The following is a 19922-nucleotide window of genomic DNA, read 5'->3' as shown; positions in this document are numbered from 1 at the left end:
AGCAGAGGTCAGCAAAGCAGCTTTCTTCCTCAACCTTGTTTTGTTGGGGACTAGATTTAGTTTTGTAGATGCAGTCAACATGCCAATGTCTAAGTTGTGTTTAATCTTTTTTAGATTTATGCTTGAAAGCAGATGTAATTTCTATTGATAAATAGCAGCTCATTTAATTTGATTTGAAGGAAAAAAAAACAATAAAAAAAGAGTTTTACTTAACATTGATTTTGTTCTTGAGTTAAAACTAGTTATCAAATATCACCGGGTCTTTATATTGATATCTGAAGCAGATTCATGAGAAATGTGATTAAAGCTACAGGAGTCCATATTCTTTTTAGTTATGTAGTTTAAGCTATAGAAGAACTCCTTAATGACATGTCGAAAGACACACGTCGTGGTTGTGGAAAAGATGTTAGTGTGTTTGAGAAGGGTCAAGTCATTGGCAAACATCTAAGGAGATTGCAGAAATTGCTAAAACTGGGTTAAGAACTGTCCAACGTGTTATTAAAAAGTGGAAGTATATTGGGGGCCCATCGTCTTCGAGGAAGAAATGTGGCCAGAAAACCCCCTGAATGATCGTGATCAGCGCTCACTTAGACATTTGGTGAAATCACATCAAAGAAAAACTACAGTAGAACTCAGGGCTATGTTTAATAGTGAAAGTAAGAGCATTTACACACGCACAATGCGAAGGGAACTTAAGAGATTGAGTCTGAACAGCTCTGTAGCCATAAGAAAACCACTAATCAGTAAGGCAAACCGGAAAAAAAGGCTTCATAAAGATTGGACTCTGGAACAATGGAAGAAGGTCATGTGGTCCGAGTCCAGATTTAGCCTGTTCCAGAGTGATGAGCGCATCAGGGTAAGAAGAAAAGCAGATGAAGTGATGCACCCATAATACCTAGTGTCTACTGTACAAGCCTGTGAGGGCAGTACTATGATCTGCGGTTGCTGCAGTTGGTCAGATCTAGGTTCAGCAACAGTATGTGCTCCAAGAATGAGGTGAGCTGACTATACTGAATGACCAGGTTATTCCATCAATGGATTTTTCCTTCCCTGATGGCCCGGGCATATTCCAAGATGACAATGCCAGGATTCATCGGGCTTAAATGGTGAAAGAGTGGTTCTGGGAGGATGACACATTTTCACACACGGATTGGCCACCAGAGTCCAGACCATAACCCCATTGAGAATCTTTGGGATGTGCTGGAGAATGGTCAGACTCTAACATCGTTAACGCACGGTGAAAAATTAATGCAACACTGGATGGAAATAAATCCACCGCAGAAGCTTATTGACACAATGCCACCGTGAATGCGTGCTGTAATCAAAGCTAAAGGCGGTCCAGTGAAATATTAGAGTCTGTGATCTTTGTTTTTCTAGCCAGGCAGTGTATCTTTTGCTCTTTGGCTGTTCATCTCCCCTTCTTGTCTGCTTTTTGCCTCTTTCCTTCTTTCAGAACACTTTTCTTTTTTTTCTCCTTGATCATACTTCACATTACGGTTATATGTTCACGTTTGTCTAAAAACAAAAAAAAATGTAATCACAGTAAAAGCGTAACGACTGCATGAATAACTAAATAATGCAAGAGGTCAACAAGCAGTTAGAATGAACTCAGAGTAAAAGCATTAGTCAGACACTTTTATTATAATATTGATCCTTATTTTTTAAGCAGATTTTAGAAGGTAGATTATTTTTATAGACTAACACATTTCAGGCACAGCAACAGCAGCAACACAACCCCACACTTGACAAAAGAATTTACACATTATCAAGAATCTTTGATCCTAGATGCACTATGTAAAATAAAACAAAAACACAAAAACCCCAAACTTCCAATATAAGGCACCTTAATCTCACACCTTTTCTAAAACAAACATCACTTTAAAATCTTCGCTTTACACATCCTTGTTATGTCTGACGATTTTAAAAGTCTAAAAATAAGCATTTGTACCCTTAGTTTAGCTCCCTTAAACTCGATAGTGTTTACGTTGGCTGAACACTGATCACGTTGTCATAATGTAGAGAGACTGTAGCTCACTGTGCAGCCAGCTTTTTGAATTCATTGAAGACTTGGACATGAATAATTCTACGCAGTCATCAGCATTTAACAGTCAGTTAAACTGGACACTGAGCCCAGTGATTGTGACCCGAGCTCCTTCAGGCAGCAGTGCAAGTTTCTATTCCTCTCAGGATTCTGACTGTCTTTCATTCTCTTCCTGATGAGAGCAGCAGCATCTCCAGTGGCAGTTGGCCACTTTAAGGGAGAGGTGAAGAAGGGCTGCAGAAGTTCCTGGTTGGTTTTAAGTGTCATTCCAAACAGGAAACGCAGAAAAATGTCCAATCTGCCGTCCTCGCACTGCAGACTCCTGTCCACAGCGTTCTTGTACATCTCCGAGGGTGTGGGCCCCCTGAACATCCCCTTAACTTTATTTTTCGGTTTCTCCTCGAAAACGTTCTTCCCGAGATTTGCGAAGGTGAGCATTGCATAAAGAGCAGCCAGGTACTCCTGCATGGTGGGGTGGATAAAGCTCAAGACATTCTCGTTGACCAGCACGTATGGCTTTGTGACATACTGCGTGCACAGGCCTGTGTAGGGCACTGCCTCCGGATCGTTGATGCCATTTTCTTTCCAGTTAGTCTGTGTTATCTTGTACTGGCCGCGTTCCAGCATCGAGAAGGCCAGCTTTCCAAGTTTAATAAGAAAGTCTCTCTCTTTATCGACGCTGTTTTCTGGAGCTCTCCATTTGCGATTCTGACGCAGGAGTGCAAACAGCAGCTTTGTGTACATGTAGGTGATGCTGTTTGGCAGCTCTGCGTGTGTGCCCTTTTCTTTAAATACGTGCTGGCACTCATCGGCCACTATAGAGCAGAACAAGGGCAGGTGGCACATGATACGGAGGGTTTTGGTAGAATTGATATAATCAATAACTCGAGCTGCTTGGTTTGAGTCCTTAAACCTCTTCTGAAAGTACTCGTCCCGTTGAGTGTCACGGAAACCAAGTACTTCTATCTCATTGTAGTGCATATCCCATGGGACGCAGGCGTGTACATATGGCCGAGTAGTAACCAAGAACAGGCCGCGGTAAAGCAGCCTCGCTCTCATGAGGTTGACCACGATGACCTTCAGATTTCTGGTATCTGTGGGGTCAGTCATAAGCTCTGTGTTTTCAAAGTCAATCTTCCAGTGGTACTCATCCAGTCCGTCTAAGACAAACATCATTTGGCATTCGTCGCACCTGTAATCCCCATCTCTCAGTTTTTCTGTTGCCGGGTAGAGTTTTTTAACTAAGCCTACCAAGGAAAGTTTTTCGCCCTCAAACTGTTTGAGTTCTCTGAATGGCAAAGGAAACAAGAAAGTCACGTGCTCGTGTGCTCGTTCTTCAATCCAATCGAGGACTAACCTTCTGACTGCCATAGACTTCCCTGATCCTGCCACTCCAGTGAGCAATATAAACCTTGAACTTGAGGTCTCCAGATAGTTAGGAGTTAAAATATCTGCAGTAGAAATCTCCTTGGGTGCTTCCTGGTTGCTGTCCAGCTTTCCTATTTTCATGACCTCGTGTTCGATATTGGGGCCATTATCACACGTGGAAACAATTTTGAGAGTAGTATGAACATCGTCAAAGGGCCTCTTCTCACCATCATAATCCTCACATTCACCGTATTTCTGCTTCAGACACTTGGCTAATTCGTAGCGTACTTCATCTGAAAAAAATAAAGAAAATAAAATGTGCATACATGAAGAAGTTTGTGCAGATGTGTCATCATTGCTTTCATTAAGGTTAAATTAGCAGCCAAAACAAGACATTAAGGCATACTCAAGGGCACTTACTTCTAAGGCACAAAGTATCGACATATTCAACCAGCTTCTTTTTCCCCATCTCAGCCAGTACGGTTTTGGTGATCTGGAATGAATTTTCAAGGCTGTAACACTCGAGTAAGCGGTCGACCAGGTCCACTAGGTCCGTGTTTTGTGGAGGAGTGTTGAACGACTGCGGGTAATACTTCCAAAGCTTCCTTTGGAATCCCATAAGTTCAAACTCTGACAGCTTTCCAAGGGTTTTTGAGATAGCCTAAACCCAAAACAGCAGTCAAATATAACTATGTCTATATAGTGCTTGTTTTTATCTTTAACAAAAAACGGACAAAGGCAAAAAAAGAACAGTGACTGACCTTAAAAGTGAAAGGAATTGTTAGAGATGGATGCCTTTTCTCACTTATGTTTTCGATTAACTTGTTTGTGTCAGAAGATTCAGGGACATCCTCTTTGCTCCTGGCCCTAGTGACGTCACAGTGAAAATGTGGCAAAATATTTTAGTGACAATACTGGAAAAAGCCACACACAGTAACATGTGCAAGTTTCTTACTTGCGAATCTTCTTTTCACAGTCGTCACTGTCAACGGAGTAACAGCTGGAGTACGAATCTGCTCTCTGTCGGCGGACACTAAAAACAGGGAGACAAAGCTGTGTTTAAATGAAGTGTTTCACTCTCTTTCCAGGAATTAATTTAACAGAGACTGAATATTCTTAATGAAAAGCTTGTGTATTTTTTGGATAGGTTGCTTGGACTATTAATCCATCTTCTTTAACTGGAAAGTACTTTGGTTCAACTTAGTGTTTTTGTTTTTTTCCCCCTTAAAAAAATTGCTTTCTGATTAAAACTGACATGACTTGTTTGCACCTTGTGGAAGATGTGTCGTCTTCTTCCATTTTGTCTGACTCTTCGCTTGTCATTGTGCTGTAGCTCTGAGCTGGAGACAAGGCCTGGTCCACGTAATACCTAAAAAAGAAGGAATGGTAGAATGACAGTTCTTTTAGTTACTTAGTGACCACACGGCAAGTAAATTTCCAGACATCATGCAAAATAGCCCAGTCTGTGATTTTTCTCACGTATCTAGAAAAGTCTAAGTTATTCAAACTGAGGATATTGAGCAATTATGATGCATGATGGAAGGGCATTCCTTCACTGGAGTGACTCTACTAAGACTCAGCATATGTGATGTAGCAAAAAGACAGCCAAAGTTGCAGACTGAAAATCCCACCTGCGCACAAAAACAGCCAAGCAATGACGCAATCAAGAACAACTGGAGTTTCCAATATTTCCAGTTTAACTTCACTGTCTGCAAATATTTTTCAACATATGTCAGAAAACTGTAGTTTATTGAGCAGGTGCTGATGCATAAAGTAGAAATAAACTGTGCTCTATTTGGCCCCGAAATTCTAGTTCAGCAGACTTCAACTATGAGGGGAAAATCCCCTGTCAGCAGAATCACAACCACTTAGTAGTGTGACTGGTCAATAACCCAGTGAAATTCTCACTATTAATGATGCGTTCAATTTTCCTGTCTTTAGCCTGTGCTGATAACTAATTGATTAACAGTTTCATGTAACTAGTCTGGTTTTTAATCATTTCTGAATGTAATTGAGTATTTATGCACTGGTAGTAAACCAAAAGTTTGACATCTTCAACTTAAATATGCGTAGAAAAGAAAACAAAGATGGATGCATAAATTACGTATGTACATGTGTAACATGTAACGTTGTACATGTAACAACCCAAAAAAAAAACAAGCTGAAGCTGAAGACATCAAGACCGGAAATCCCACTGCAAACTGAGTGATGCTTATTTTTATGTAATGTAACCTAAGAAATTACAGACAGTCACAGCGTAGGTCGGCATAAATTTTACTCACTTAACAATACTTAAAAAGCATTTTCACTACAAAAACACAGTGTTAGAGTGAGAGAAGCACAGGAAGGGGTTGCAAGTCAAACATTTCTCCATACCAGTGGGTTGTGTCCATTGGACTGGGTCCCAGGTCAAGCGAAGGTCTTCTCGGAGGAATGTAGTAGAGGTCCTCATCTTCATCTTCTACCTCCTCCTCAAGCCCACTTTCCGGTCTTCCAGAAGCTGCTTCCCCAATGGAAGAGCCTTCTGATTGCGTGCCCATCGCTTCGTCTACGTCGCTCATGATGTCATGGAGAGGGTCAGTGAGCAGCACTGATAAGAAGAAGAAAAATCCTGGGGAAATAAAGGAGACGGATATTAAGCTTTCTACTCGTGCTTATTCAACACGTTTCTGCTGTTAAAGATGTCTTTAGTAATCTTTTGACATTGCCTTGCCAAAAGAAAATCATACAACTTTCCTTTAGAGGTCTTGAGAAAGTAACTAATAAGCATAAAAGACTGTGGTTTCAAATATTCTGACACTGGCTCCTACATTGGTTTGAATAGCGGTGCAGGGGTTAGCACAGCAAGACGGTTGTTGGTTAGCCAGCTGGTGGAGTGTGCATGTTCTCCCTACACCTGCTACTGCTCCCTCCCACAGTCTAAAGACATGCATGTTAGGATGACTGATGACCTGTCTAGAGTGCATCCCATTTTGTGCCTATGATTGCTGGAATAGGCTCCTGGACACGATCTGATATTGTTGTGTTGGTGTTGTTCCCGAACCGTCATAACACTTGTGGTCCAGGATCAGAATTGCAACTGACCAATCACATTGTCTGAGCATTCATTTAGCATTTCTTTCCTTCTCCCTCACATTGCAAAGGTATGACAACAACAGCATGGCTGGTCAATTGCAATGTTGATCCTGGACCGACATTATTATGGTGATGCAGAAACAACACCAACACAGGGATATCAGATACACTGACTCCAGGCACACTGTGACCCCCGAATAATGAGAAGAAAATGGATGGACAGCTCCCAATTATTTTGTAATTATGGCTTATTTTATGTGTAAACCTAAACTCTCTCACTAGACGCCACCCACCCTCATTCCCATGAAAAATAAGTAACATAAGTCCTAAGTAGGAATGTAGAAACAAATAACGGTGCACTTGTTACTTTTTAGATTACTGCAATTCGAGGTGCAGCAAGGGTGCTATTAGTATCAAAGTGATCACGTTTCCCACAGCATTACCAATTGCTAGCATTTGTAAGTCTCATATCACATTAGCACTTTGCCTTAATTACACTTCCTTGAGTTTTGAAAAGTAGACTGGGAGGTGGAGCCTGGAGCTATCAGCACAGTTTTGTTACCAGTGTCTATTAATATGCTGTGTCTTTGCTCTTTGTCCCCTCCCTCTCTCTTCTTCTGTGCACTCCTGCAGGCAACTCTGGTTTATTGTTATACATGTATTCCTACTATCTGTCAAGCTGATCACCGCCCACGCCGAGCCTGGTCATGCCGCAGGTTTCTTCCTGCTTAAAGCAAAGCTTGTTTCGCTACTGTATCCATGTGCTGGCTAACAGGAATTTGTTGGCCTTTCTTACTCTAACTGTTTGAGGTCTACATTCATAAAGCAGAGTAGAAACTGGTTTAATTTGACATTTTTGGGAACTCTTCCGCTTTGCGTTTTCCTTTTCTTCATGTTATGAATGGGAGCTCGTGGCACCTGTCTGACCTACAGCAGCCTCTACATACCATGATAAGATTATGCCCGCGACTTTTCATAATGTCTTTCTGAATGATTTAATGCTAGCCGTGTTGATTTTGAACTTAGAGATTTACATAAGCTAACTCGATGAAGCGCAATAAGAAGACTCCAACAAGCAGCGAGGAACACGACGTTTACACAAAACGATGACAAATGCTTTCACGACACTCAATCATCTCACGCAATTTCACTGTTTATAAAATAAATACATTATTACTACATTAAAAGTATGCAATGAACAGTGAATAGCTTACCCTTCTCCGTGACTGGAAGTTTCTTCTTCTTCTTCGTCTTAAGTTTCTTCTTCTTATTATGGCTATACTACACCTCACTAGGCCTACACTACCACCTACAGGATAAAATGTGAAAATCAAGAGAAAAAAGACGAGTAGTGGAGGTGTGGTACAGTACACAGAGGTCTTGATGCATTCTCAATCATCCAGGAAAGTAAATCTCCAAAAAGTTGATTCTGTTCATCTGGACATAGATAGATAGATAGATAGATAGAAACATTTCGTGACTTCTTCAGTGAAGAAGTCACTTGGATGAGTGACGAAACATTTCTCCCACAAAACTCTATCTATCTATCTATCTATCTATCTATCTATCTATCTATCTATCTATCTATCTATCTATCTATCTATCTATCTATCTATCTATCTATCTATCTATCTATCTATCTATCTATCTATCTATCTATCTATCTATCTATCTATCTATCTATCTATCTACACACAATTGACAATCGGTTTTGTATGTAAATCTTATCAATGTCTAAATAAATGTGGTAGTATAATAAATTCCACCTAAGCTGCCTGTAAAATTGACTCTTCACCTTTGCTTTCACCACAGAAAATATTACACAGGAAAACCTGAAAATGTACAGGGCTCGTGGAAAAACACTGGCTTAAATTTAGCTGCTTAGGTGTTCTGATCCTGGCTGTTAGAGTTATATTATAAGTGACCAAAGGACTGGAAAACTTACCGCAGAGATGTGCTCGCCACCCAGCAATTTACAACTGCAGTCCTTTCACTGCTGGACTCTCCACGCACAGTTATTCGAATGACAAATAGAAAATTGCTGCAGCACAGTCTTTTATTTTTTCCACAGTCTTTATATTAAATGCCGACTGTTAACTATTTTGGCTTTTATGCCAGCAGCTAATGTAACTTTAAACAGCCAACTCCAAGCTGATATGATGACTGGACTGCAAAGACGTGCAAAGCTTTTAGCTCCATATGATTACTTTTGTTTTCATTTTCAAACTTGTGGACTTTAAACTCAGGCAGACTTAAACAACATCACTTGAGACAAGTGACAAACCTGAAACCAGTAACAGTAACTGGGTGCATCCCATGTAATCAGATGCGAAATGTTTGTAGAGTACCACTTCGTTGCTTTCATTTTGAACACCTTTCCCGACCAAACTTTTAATTTCCTGTTTCTCTGAGCTCATGAAAAACTACATGTGGTTCTCACAGGACAGCACTACTACTATTATATAAAGCAATGTCACAGAATCTGATCTATTGGAGTAGGTGATATAATTTCCTCAGGGATTAATAAAGTATTCGGATTCAGATGAATTCCTTAACAATAATGATAATTAACATTTTAAAATGCTATAGACACGTTAACTTTGGCTACCACTGTTACAAAATTGTTGATTTATTCTTATACCTTTAGATAAATATGGTATTGAAATTTGCACAGAGTTGTGTGCAAATGAATTTAATGAGTACTTCCTCCATCACTGCACTTCTTGCAAATCAGTGTCATCTTGAACTATATGATGACCCTGCTGTTATATAAGTCTAATACTGAATGTCAAACCTGTGAGAGCTCGTGCTCATTGCACAGTAATACACACATTTCCCTCGGCTGTGTCCCTGCTGCACAATATGAGTCATAAAGGTGAAAAAAAAAAAAATCCAACATTGCTTAAAGGAGCTGTAGCCAGTGAAATGATTAAGTTTCACACTTTCTGTATGCTGAGCGATGGGGCAAGATATTGGCATGGCAGCATAATATGTTGCTTCCTATTGCATTACTTTATGGAGGCACTGCTGCCATTTTTTTTTTAAAAATTTAAAATAAACAGGCAACCTAACAGGTTACACCCCCATCCTTACCCACCCACCCACACCAATTTAAGGTCTTCCCTAGTTCATGATTCCTTTTAAAAAGATATCAACAAAAAGAGGACAAACACCTCAACAAAGTAAATTCATAATTTGCTTTGATATAATTCATACATTATATCATGAGTGCAATGCAAATGCTTTATTGCAATTGTGTAATGATAAGGACTGTTTCCTGATAGCACTGAGTTCTTCTGGGAGTACCACTATTATTTGCAATGATCTTGGATCCCAGCTTAATCTACTTCCGCCTATCTGGGTGCTTATTCTGACATCAAAAAAAAAAAAAAGCAACATTATGTTGTTCATTAACCTTAAGAGGAGTATTTTTTTTAATTCCTGTAATTTTTTTGCGCCATTTTTCATTATATATATATATATATATATATATATATATATATATATATATATATATATATATATATATATAATCTTTAATGAATGTGAATTAATGTAATAGAAAGTAAAAAAACAACAGCAACCGAATGAAATATGCGCTCATCAGTTAATTTATATTTTAATTTAAAAAAAAATGTGTATTTATATGTTACTGCACTTAGTTAAAATGCAGAATTACCATTTCCAGGCACTAAGCTTTCCCCCCGAAGCTGTTTACCATACATGAAAAAAAAAACACAGGCACATGTCAGCATCCTTGTCTCGGTGGTGATCGTTGTTTCCACTACACTGCGCTTTGTGTGATGGAGGCGTGAGCAGCGACAAAGACAGTAGGAGGAAACAGTGGGCTGTATGAGGGGTGATTAGTGCCCCAGGGCCTGAAAGGAAAAGAGGAGAAGTGGTTCCCAGAATACCCACTCTGCCTAGTGGAGTTAGTGGCATGTGTAATGACGCGTCGTCGTCAGATTGCGGCAGTGTTCAGAAGACAAAAAGCAGGCTGTTCTCTTTTCCCAAGCAGCATGCCTGTTATCAGTGCTGCTAAAGCTTATTCCCTGTGGGGGAAAGCATAGGATATTAACGACAAAGGTCCCTTTAAGTGCAGCATTTCCTAAACATTATATGTGTAACTAATTTAGTGAACACTTTTTTTTTTTTTTTAAATGTGACCACAGTGGTGTGGTTGGCAAACTGTTATGGAAACATGGACACGAACACAGTAACACAGACAACCACATCTGCATTTGAAAACATGGTTTCAGGTTCTTATTGCATAATAGCGAATAGGGTCAAGTGTGGCATTGACTCCTCAGTTCAGTAGCATTTGACAGTGTCTCATTGGGCTCTTTCTGTGAGTACTAGATTTTCTAATGTGTTTTTTGGACCTAGCATTTTATTGAAACTAAAAATAATACAAACTAAAGTATTTATAAAATATTTTTATAAAAAATGATACATATGCTAAGGCTCATTTCTAGTTGTCATTGGCCAAAACTGCTCGATGTCTAACGCAGATGCCTCGGGATACATATTTACTGTTTACAGATGACACGCTACTGGCTTCATGGGGCGAAGACCTTCAGCTCGTACTGGATTGGTTTGCAGCTGAGTGTGAAGTGGCTGGGATGAGATTTAAAGAGGCTTTGATTCTCAGCTGGGAATGAGTGGAAACAGCATCCTAAGCTGGGAATGAGTCGTTGCCCCAAGTGGAGGAGTCTCAAGATTTTGTTCAGGAGTGATGAGAAAGTGGAGAAGTAGATTTACAGTTGGACCGCCTCAATGCAAATCTGTTGTGGTGAAGACGGAGCTGATTTCTGTAATATTTGTTGTCTGTAGTTATTAATTTACTTGTTTACACACTGCCTGATTCTGTTGTGTTACAAAGAAATATGGCCAACAGGCGATGCAGCACACCCTCTGGTGGACAAACTATGCAATCTCAACACTCATGGAATGCTTCTTCCATCTCTTCTTTACTTTTCAATTTTTAATTTATCAGCTGTTATAAATACCATGTCAATAGATAATTGACAAATATCTACCACTGGTCAGCAAAATTAGCCAACTGATTAATCAGCGGGGTTTAGTTTCTAGCCTAAACACTGGTGACTCGTGGGTCTGGGTGTCTTCTTGAACTGTAGCCCCCTGAAGATAAACGGTAAAATTAGTATTTATTGATATTTAACCAAAAGAAATAAAAAGTACAATTCAATTTTCAAATGATCCAGAAAGATTTTGGAATTAAGTCCCAAGCTCTATTATGTATCTTTATCTTTCTAGATGTTTATCAAAACTTATATACTTGACTAGAGTCACAATTTTCTAGATACGATTTTGTAGGGTTTTTCTAATTAAAGAATACAAGCTAATATACAAATCGCTTTTAATTTTTTTATTTACATTTTTATTACCACTGCTTTCCTGTGGGCTGTGGTTGATGGTTGAGTGCTTTGCTAAAAACATGGCAAATAAGTTCTGCCACTCCAAAAGCTTTACATGGATCCAGCACTTCTTCTTATCAAAATCCCTTATAATCTGGATCCCTTCATTCCCGTTAACAGCCCCCACCCCACCCCGCTCGCACTCCTCCTGGCTTCTTGTGGCATTAATCACACCACATACAGAGGGTACACTCCGCGCGGTGAAAGCTATGACTCCATGTCTGTGTATGAGGGAGGATGCTCAGAGCGAACCCATCCTTCCCAGACGCCAGTGTGAAGTAACAGTCTGCGCGTTGTTCTCCGCTCTGGATGGTACTGGGATGCATTTTGGAAGAGGGGTCGGGCAGCAGCGACCCACCAGCATCCGAGCCTGACATGAATCACAAGTAAAAGAGCTCTTTCAAGCAAGTGAAGAGCACATGAATGTGCACAAGTCCGCCGAGCTGCACTCGGGCTTCTCACAGCGACATTTTGGACCTTTTGGACCTACCTCGATTTGTTTGTAAATACTCAAACCAATCACAGAAGACTTTAGATGGTCACTGAATCAAGCCTATTTTAATATCTTTTCTAATTTTCTTTCTATTTGTTTTTTTTTTTTTTTAACGTTTTGGGTGGGGAGTTTGGTTTGTGGGGAGTGTGTGTGCGTGGGATTTTTTTTTCTTTTGTCAAGCGCGAAGACAAACTTCTACCATGGCACTGGTTATGGAGCCCGTGAGCAAGTGGAGCTCTAGTCAGGTGGTTGACTGGATGAAAGGTAAGGCATCAGACGCGATGACCATTAAACTGCTGCGCTGCAGTGAATCGCATGTGTGGTCTTCCGCTGAAATGCATTTCAACACAGACTGACTCGAGATGCCAAAACACCTGCTGAGCCTCGGGGTTTCGCCTCGTCGCCTTGCAGCTTCGGGAAGCTTTTAATCACAGCCTTAAATCAGTTAATCGATCTTTTTTTTTTCAAGCACTTCTAGCTTGCAGACGTCTTGCCCCCCCACTCCTTTTAAAAAAGATGTTCTCAGATTCAAACAGCTCTACACGGAAAACCCGTCTATTGTGTCCTGCGGTGGTCATTGTTAACATAAGGCTGCCTCGCAGATGGTTGTAGCGGAGATCTAGTAATTACACACGAATGATTCCCCCTCTCGCTGGATCTGGGTGCAGAATCTGTGTGGAGGAGGAAAGAAAAAGAGGTTCGAGTTATTGACCAGGCTTTGCATGTGCACAGAATAAAAACAGAGCTGGGAGAGCAGTACACTATCAGAGCTTGTACAGCCATCTGTGATATGTTTATCCACAGATGCTCAAGTCATTAAGAAGTCACAGCTGACTTAGATGAGCTTCTCGTAGTTTCAAAACCTCCCAAGGGTACCTAAATCCTGAGGCCTATCATAAAGATTATTCACTCAAAAAAAACAAAACAAACATAAAATCCCCACAAAAATCACTTAAATGCGAATCAAAACATTCCTCTTTTTTTTTTTCATTTTTCAGGGATCCTCCAGCAGAATAATGAGGTTCAGTTTGGTGATGAAGCACTTTTAAGATTTTCTTCTTGAGAGAGAGAGACTGTGACATTTAGACTGAATTGAGGACTGGAAAGGGGTTAGATAGACATACAGTTGTTGTTGCAATTAATTCATCATCCGCTAGTCTCAGTACAGCTGTCGGATGAGCGGCTCCTTTGAGGAAATTTGTCCGCTTATTCAGGCTCCAAAGATCTATAAATGTCCCAAACAGCTGTGGAGGATTTACTTCCACAGACTGTCAGGAATACTTTCAGGGCACAGATTTCTCATTAGCCATGCTGCTTTATTGTCTCTTTGCATTACAAAGTTGGTACTTTGAGGGGAAATGTGATAGAAATGTAAGAGGAGACCTTAAACTCAGTGGGAGGACGCGATCTGCCTGTGTATTTGTCTTTTAACTCACATAAGCGCTCCTGCGATGTGTGTTGTTTTTCAAAGCCACGTGCTCACGTGTCAGGCAATGGCCTGTTTCAGATGAAACATACACATCCATAGGCCTGCATCTTTACCGCCTCAACACACACACACGCACATATGCACATACACACAAGCGAGCATTATTATTCTAAGCCTGTAGGCCTTTTCTGCTGGCTCAGATATGTCATGATTGCAAGGATCAGACGGTTCTTAGTATGAGTTGTGTATTACAGATTGTACCTCAATCTGATGTGGCCTTATAAACAGGCTGTTTAGGACTGGATGCTTGCTCAGAAAGGAAACAAGATCCATGTGCAGCTTTATTTATAGAGACACACAGGGATGATTAGACGCTGAGATGGGCTGAAATTGAATGTCCGCAATAGTTTTAAATGAGATCCAAGATGATCTGTAAATACGCTGGTGGCACAAGTGAGGTATGTAAAGAGCAAGGAGTGGAGATTGGAAACGAGAGAGGACTCTTCAGTGTCCCACATCTGACAAGTGGAGCAGAGACAGTTCTTGTGCCTAGAGCCCAGTAATGGTAATTTAAAGTGAGGGAGTGAGTGGCACGGAGAGACACTGAAACAGAGGAAACGATGGGGTGGAGGGGGTTTCATTCTTGTCTCGCATCCATTATCGAACCCGGAGGACTGGCAGCGTTTTGTCGTTAGCATTCACAGGTTCCATTATTACCATACCCGCTCCGTGATGTCACAGGAGGCCAAATAGGGGCACCCCGTGACCTTCCCACAGTCCCACTCTCCACCCCCTGTTAGTGTTTTGTGTGAGCTAGACGCTTTATTCCCAAGCTGCTTTAAAGAATAGATCCTCATCACAAAAGCGAAAAGAATTCCAGCTTGACTGGAAATTGGTTCTTACTAGGTGAAGGGTATCAGTGCAAACACATAAAATATGTGCATTTCAATGCAGTGTTGCACTTTGTACCGTCTGGGTGTTTTTAAACATATTTGTTGTCTTGCAAGGCATATCAGTTTTTATCTTTCAGTGCAAACCCTCACTGTCTTCTTGTCTAACACAGACGACGACAGCGATCAATGACAAGTCAGATCAACACAGATCCATAATAACAATGCTTAACCGCCCTAAAGAGCTCTCTCTCCTTACAATGCCAGTGGATTATCTAGAATGGAGATCATAATGTGTCAACGCTGTGCTTTTAATTTCTCCTCAGCGTGCCTGATAATCTGACTGACATGCAAGAGACAGGAAAATTGATGTGGCTGAGATGTCTTTCCATTCCACCAAAAAGGGATTTCTATTGCACATTGTTCTTTTGCATAAGGCTTTCAGCAAAATATGAAACAAAACATGGCAGATTTCAATGGAAAAATAGAGAATAGAGACTATTAGTGCCATTTTGTGCCATGTTCCCCTTTTATTTATAGTAAAAATCATTTATACAGCACATATCCACAAGATGCTTTATAATGTCATTTAGAAATGTGAAACGCTCTGGGAGTTATAAAATGCTAAAGTAGCTGATAACTTCACCAGCTCAATATCTCATGCTAGCATGTAGTCACTTTTTGCAAACTATCATGTTCTCCCTTTTCTTATTTCTTTATATTACCCCACGGTCAGCGAGAACCCCTGCCGAAAAACCTGCTTTGTGGTTTCTATGGCAACATGGGGAATACTTCATTGACATGATGAGTCTCAATTAACTTGGTAAAGAGGCTCATTAGTTAAGCCTTTAAATGTTATGCAAAACCATGAAACTCCCTATGTTTCCTCTCGACCGTTTAGCTGCCAGCTAAACCTGATCTGAATGCTTGATGGGGTTGAAGCTTAGCACTGAGACACATGTATATGATTGGTCCACTGCAATAAAAAGACAGGATGAGGAAAGAACTAACCCTGTGTGTGTTAAAGAGAAAGAGAGTGAAAAGGGAGAAATAGGGCCTGAGAAGATTAAATGTATAGGAAAAGCAATACAAAAGCTGCTCCCTTGTAGCTCATTTATTAATGTGTTTGCTTGATCTGAAAGTGAATAAAACATAAATAAGTAAATGAGTTTCTAGGAAGCCTGAGGCAGAAACATCAATTATCAAATCAAATTTCATATAGAAAATAAATCAAATTGTGGTTTAGTTTATGCAACATGATTCTGCATGCTCGATTTGCAACATAATTTACATCATCGGGACACAGTGCAGCTTCTGAAGTAAATACTTTCATGCATTACAGAGACACGCCATCAATAACTGCGGCAGTCTCCTGATTCTTTTCAATGTTTAATGCTAACACCTCGAGGACCAGTGGGTTAGAATAGAATAGCCTTTATTGTCATTGTACAGAGTACAACGAAATTGGAGTGCCACTCCCTTGGTGCAAGTTTCAATAATAAATATAAATGTAAAATATAAAAAGTACAAAAAAAACAATCGTAAGTACTCAAACAATAGTATGTACAATATATACAAGATAGCAGCATTAATATGATGACAGTATGAATAGCAGCATAATATAATGACAGTGACGGTATGGAATAGGTTCAGTTGTTTTTGTGCTTATTTACTACGGTGATAGCTCTGGGAAAGAAGCTATCCCTGAATCTGTTTGTCCTGGTTTTATGTGACCTGTACCGTCGGCCTGACGGTAATAGTTCAAACAGTTGGTTGCTGGGGTGAGAGTGGTCCTTGATGATATTGCCAGCTCTGCTGAGGTACCGAGTTAAAGTTAGAGTTGCTTTTATGCACTCCTCTCCTAACCATTCAACCATATGATCAAGTCCTCAGATCAACCTTTCAAGTTCAAATCGCACTCCGGGGACACGCTGCCATATTAGATTATCACAAAAAATGTGACAGACTTAAAACAGTCTATACAAAAACTGGCAAAGATGATCTTCAGATCAAGCCTAGTTTTTTAGTTTAACTTTTCAAAAGCACTGGCCTAAGTATTAGCTAAACTGATAAACTGGAAGTGAGGTCTTACCTCCTCAATGCTTTGATCAATCAAAACCAAAACCAAGCGTGGTACGTGGACTCCAGAGCATGTTTGCAAATTTGTGGCTTTTACCATTATTTGGGACTCCAATAAGCAGATACCTCTTGAATTATTAGCCTTAAAACTAATTATGAGACCTTTCAACCTAACTGTAAGATCGTAAGGCAGTGGCAACATGTATTTTCTTCAGAACAGGTGTATGGACTTTGCAGTCCTTCCTTTGGTTGTTCGTGAAGAAAAATCACCACTGGGGATGTGCAATAAGCAAAAACACATTTTTCCAATCAGAGCTCACAGCCATGCTTTTAACATGATCAAAATAAGTTGCCATGGGGACTGTTAGGTCCCCTTATCACCTACTGAACTGCTCGGCCCCCTCATCACGGCTTGAGGTATTTTTTGAAGGCTTTTCTTGGGATGCTTTGGTAACAGACTTTCTTTTTTTTTGTAAGTTTTTGATTTACCCTGTGTATATACTTTTTAGAAAACAGTTTCTAGTCATACATTTCAGGGTGTCTGTTGACGCAGACAGAAGTTACAGAATCACTTAGTTTGTTTTCGTCTGCTGCACTTCATCAACTCTTTCTCCAAAAGATTTCACACCTGCTGCAGTAGCTGAATATGTAAAACAACTCGAGCACACCTACATAGCTTCTTTCTAGCTGAAAGCGTTTTCTGGTTTGAAGCTGAAAATGCAGCTCAGAACTGTTGACGAGGGGGAGTGTGTCAGATTTCTTGTCTTGACACAGACTGCTTCACACTCGCACACAGCAAAATACAACCTGTGCTCACACTTTACAGATTTACAGCACATATTCTGGCAAAGCAAGTGATATCAAGTCCTGTTAGAATGCATAATGCAAACAGTGGTTTCACAAGAAATCTGAAAATCTGATGCAGTCTGCAAATAAAAATTCATGCTTTTGAGCTGTGCTGAAAGTTTTCTTGTCCTTTGTGTTCCCCCAAGGGCTGGACGACTGCCTGCAGCAGTACATCAAGACCTTTGAGAAGGAGAAAGTAGGGGGGGAGCAGCTGCTGCGTATCACCCACCAGGAGCTGGAAGATTTGGGAGTATCCAGAATTGGCCACCAGGAGCTGATACTGGAGGCTGTGGACTTACTCTGTGCTCTGGTGAGTCCAAGTTTCCCACACCATCTTCCCACTACTTTCTACTGTCACTTTGGAAAGTCAGTGCTGTCGGATGAAGTTTCTGTCGAACATTTGGCACCTCTGCAGCTCTGTGAAATCATTTAACAAGTCAGTGAAGATAACAAGTTACAGAATAAAGATATTTTCCAGTAAGCAGTTGATATATTTAGTAATGATGCAATTTCTATATTGTTATTATCACTGCAAAGACTGTCAGTTAACGAAATCAGTCATTCCAGGAATAAGTGGATGTAGATAGGATTGCTTTAGGCCCCAATTTTTAAACATCACAGCAAATCTACCAGAGTTACTAATCTGGCCAAAAGATCTTCCACAGGCAAATCTTACAACTGTCGTTAGTGTTGACATGGATTACTGCTTCATCTCGAAGGGATTTCTGCTCTTAGTTTCCCAAAACACAAGTTTTGTTAGTGTCAGCATGATAGATTGCTGTTCTGCTGATTTGGCTAATGTGCAGCTGGAGTAGCTGGAGCATAATATTTATTCTCCTTATAATATTCATTCTGGATGTTACTGCATACAGAGTAGAGACCTCGACTTGTTTCTAACACGAGAATGTAAGATTTTGGGGTCAGTCATGTAATGGCCAAATGAACGGCATTAAAATGAACGAATATATACTGCAATCATCAGAAGCATGCTACAGATTAAAAAATGCACTGGAAGCAGATTCTGGTCTCTGTGTGCAAATATGTTACATATAAAACTGGGGACTCATGAGCAAATATATCCCTGGAGCGTAAAGGGGCGATTCGGCAGCGGCACTAGCATGTCAGACGGAGAGATGGAAAGTTATGTAGCTTAAATAGACCACCAGATCAGGAAGGTATATTTGGTATATGATGCAAGGAGAGTGACGCAGAGCAGCTTGAGCTGTGTTTCTGAACTAGCTTGGAGGCTTTGCTTCATTTAAGGAACATTTTTTCTTAAATGGAGGTTTTCCCAGGATAGCTGTTCCCAAATGTTCTCTTTTGTCCGTCAATGTGAACATATTTTTAGACCCTACTTACTAAAAGTGTCCATATTGGTGCTTAAAATTTGCAGTGAAAATGTTACAATTTATTTACTCTGGAAAACACGATTTGATTGATGAAGTAATTTATTATTGTTTTTTACTCTTTTACTCACTCTTAGATTATTTATAAAATAACTGTTTGAAATAAGGGACAAATACCGTTAAGCAGTTTGTACTGATTATGTTGGGGTTTGGAAACTTTTCACTTTATATAACAGGAACTACACGAAAGAACTATTTGGTGTTGGATTGGATGCTCAGTAAGTGTACTTTATTGGTCCCCGTGGGGAAAATCCCTCTCTGCATTTAACCCATTCACTCAGTGAAGCAGTGGGCAGCCATTGGGCGCCCGGGGAGCAGTGTGTAGGGACGGTACCTTACTCAGGGGTACCTCAGGGGAATCGAACCCCGACCTTCCAATCATGGGGCCACCACTCTACCTACTGAGCTATCCCTGCCCCACTGTAGGGGGTGTAAGGGTGAATCATATAAATGCTTTGCATCTAATTGAGAATACTTACTCTGGCCATGCTGTCCAGTTTACCACAAGAGGAAATGAAAATGTAAAGTCTTTTTGTAAGGTGTCTTTAGCATCCAGCTAAATAATTTTCTCTCCTAATAATTTCCTTTATTTTGAGGGTTTTTTTTATATTCACTTGCACATATAATTCCAGTATTTAATTCAAATTTTCTGTTTTTGAACCAAAGAAAGTTAGACTGCAGTAATATAAAAGTAAAAGATGGTAAATGATAAATGAGAAGCAGAAATAACAGAGACAAGGTGCAATAAAGTTGGACCTGGGTTTGTGTTAACTCTTGAGATCTATAGAAAAACTGGGTGGAGATTACCAGCCTAAGGTCACAGATGCAATCTGAATCTAAAGTCCACTCATCCTGCA

The 19922-nt window shown here is 40.2% G+C and overlaps 2 protein-coding genes across 4 annotated transcripts in view; one reads left to right on the top strand and one right to left on the bottom strand.

The window, feature by feature from the left end:
* Positions 1-1614: 1614 nt before the first annotated feature.
* Positions 1615-7765, bottom strand: nlrc3l1 (NLR family, CARD domain containing 3-like 1). The gene is made up of 7 exons (XM_082548957.1): positions 7699-7765; positions 5786-6020; positions 4680-4778; positions 4365-4442; positions 4171-4276; positions 3830-4070; positions 1615-3702 (listed from the first exon to the last, which is right to left on the bottom strand). Exons 2-7 carry the CDS (start codon positions 5968-5970, stop codon positions 2102-2104), a joined length of 2310 nt encoding a protein of 769 aa, XP_082405083.1. The 5' UTR covers positions 5971-6020; positions 7699-7765; the 3' UTR covers positions 1615-2101.
* Positions 7766-12134: 4369 nt separating this feature from the next.
* LOC309715966 (connector enhancer of kinase suppressor of ras 2-like) overlaps positions 12135-19922 on the top strand; it is a 41769-nt gene continuing 33981 nt past the window's right edge. For all 3 annotated transcript variants that reach the window (XM_082549495.1, XM_082549494.1, XM_082549493.1), the window contains exons 1-2: positions 12135-12679; positions 17806-17969. In XM_082549495.1, coding sequence (XP_082405621.1) covers positions 12616-12679; positions 17806-17969 — 228 coding nt within the window. In that variant the 5' untranslated portion in view covers positions 12135-12615. The remainder of the gene's footprint in view (positions 12680-17805; positions 17970-19922) is intronic.

The sequence above is a fragment of the Aulonocara stuartgranti genome (genome assembly GCF_965226115.1).
Source record: "Aulonocara stuartgranti genome assembly, chromosome: 10".
Taxonomy (NCBI): domain Eukaryota; kingdom Metazoa; phylum Chordata; class Actinopteri; order Cichliformes; family Cichlidae; genus Aulonocara; species Aulonocara stuartgranti.
This window is presented reverse-complemented; position numbering and strand designations above follow the sequence as displayed.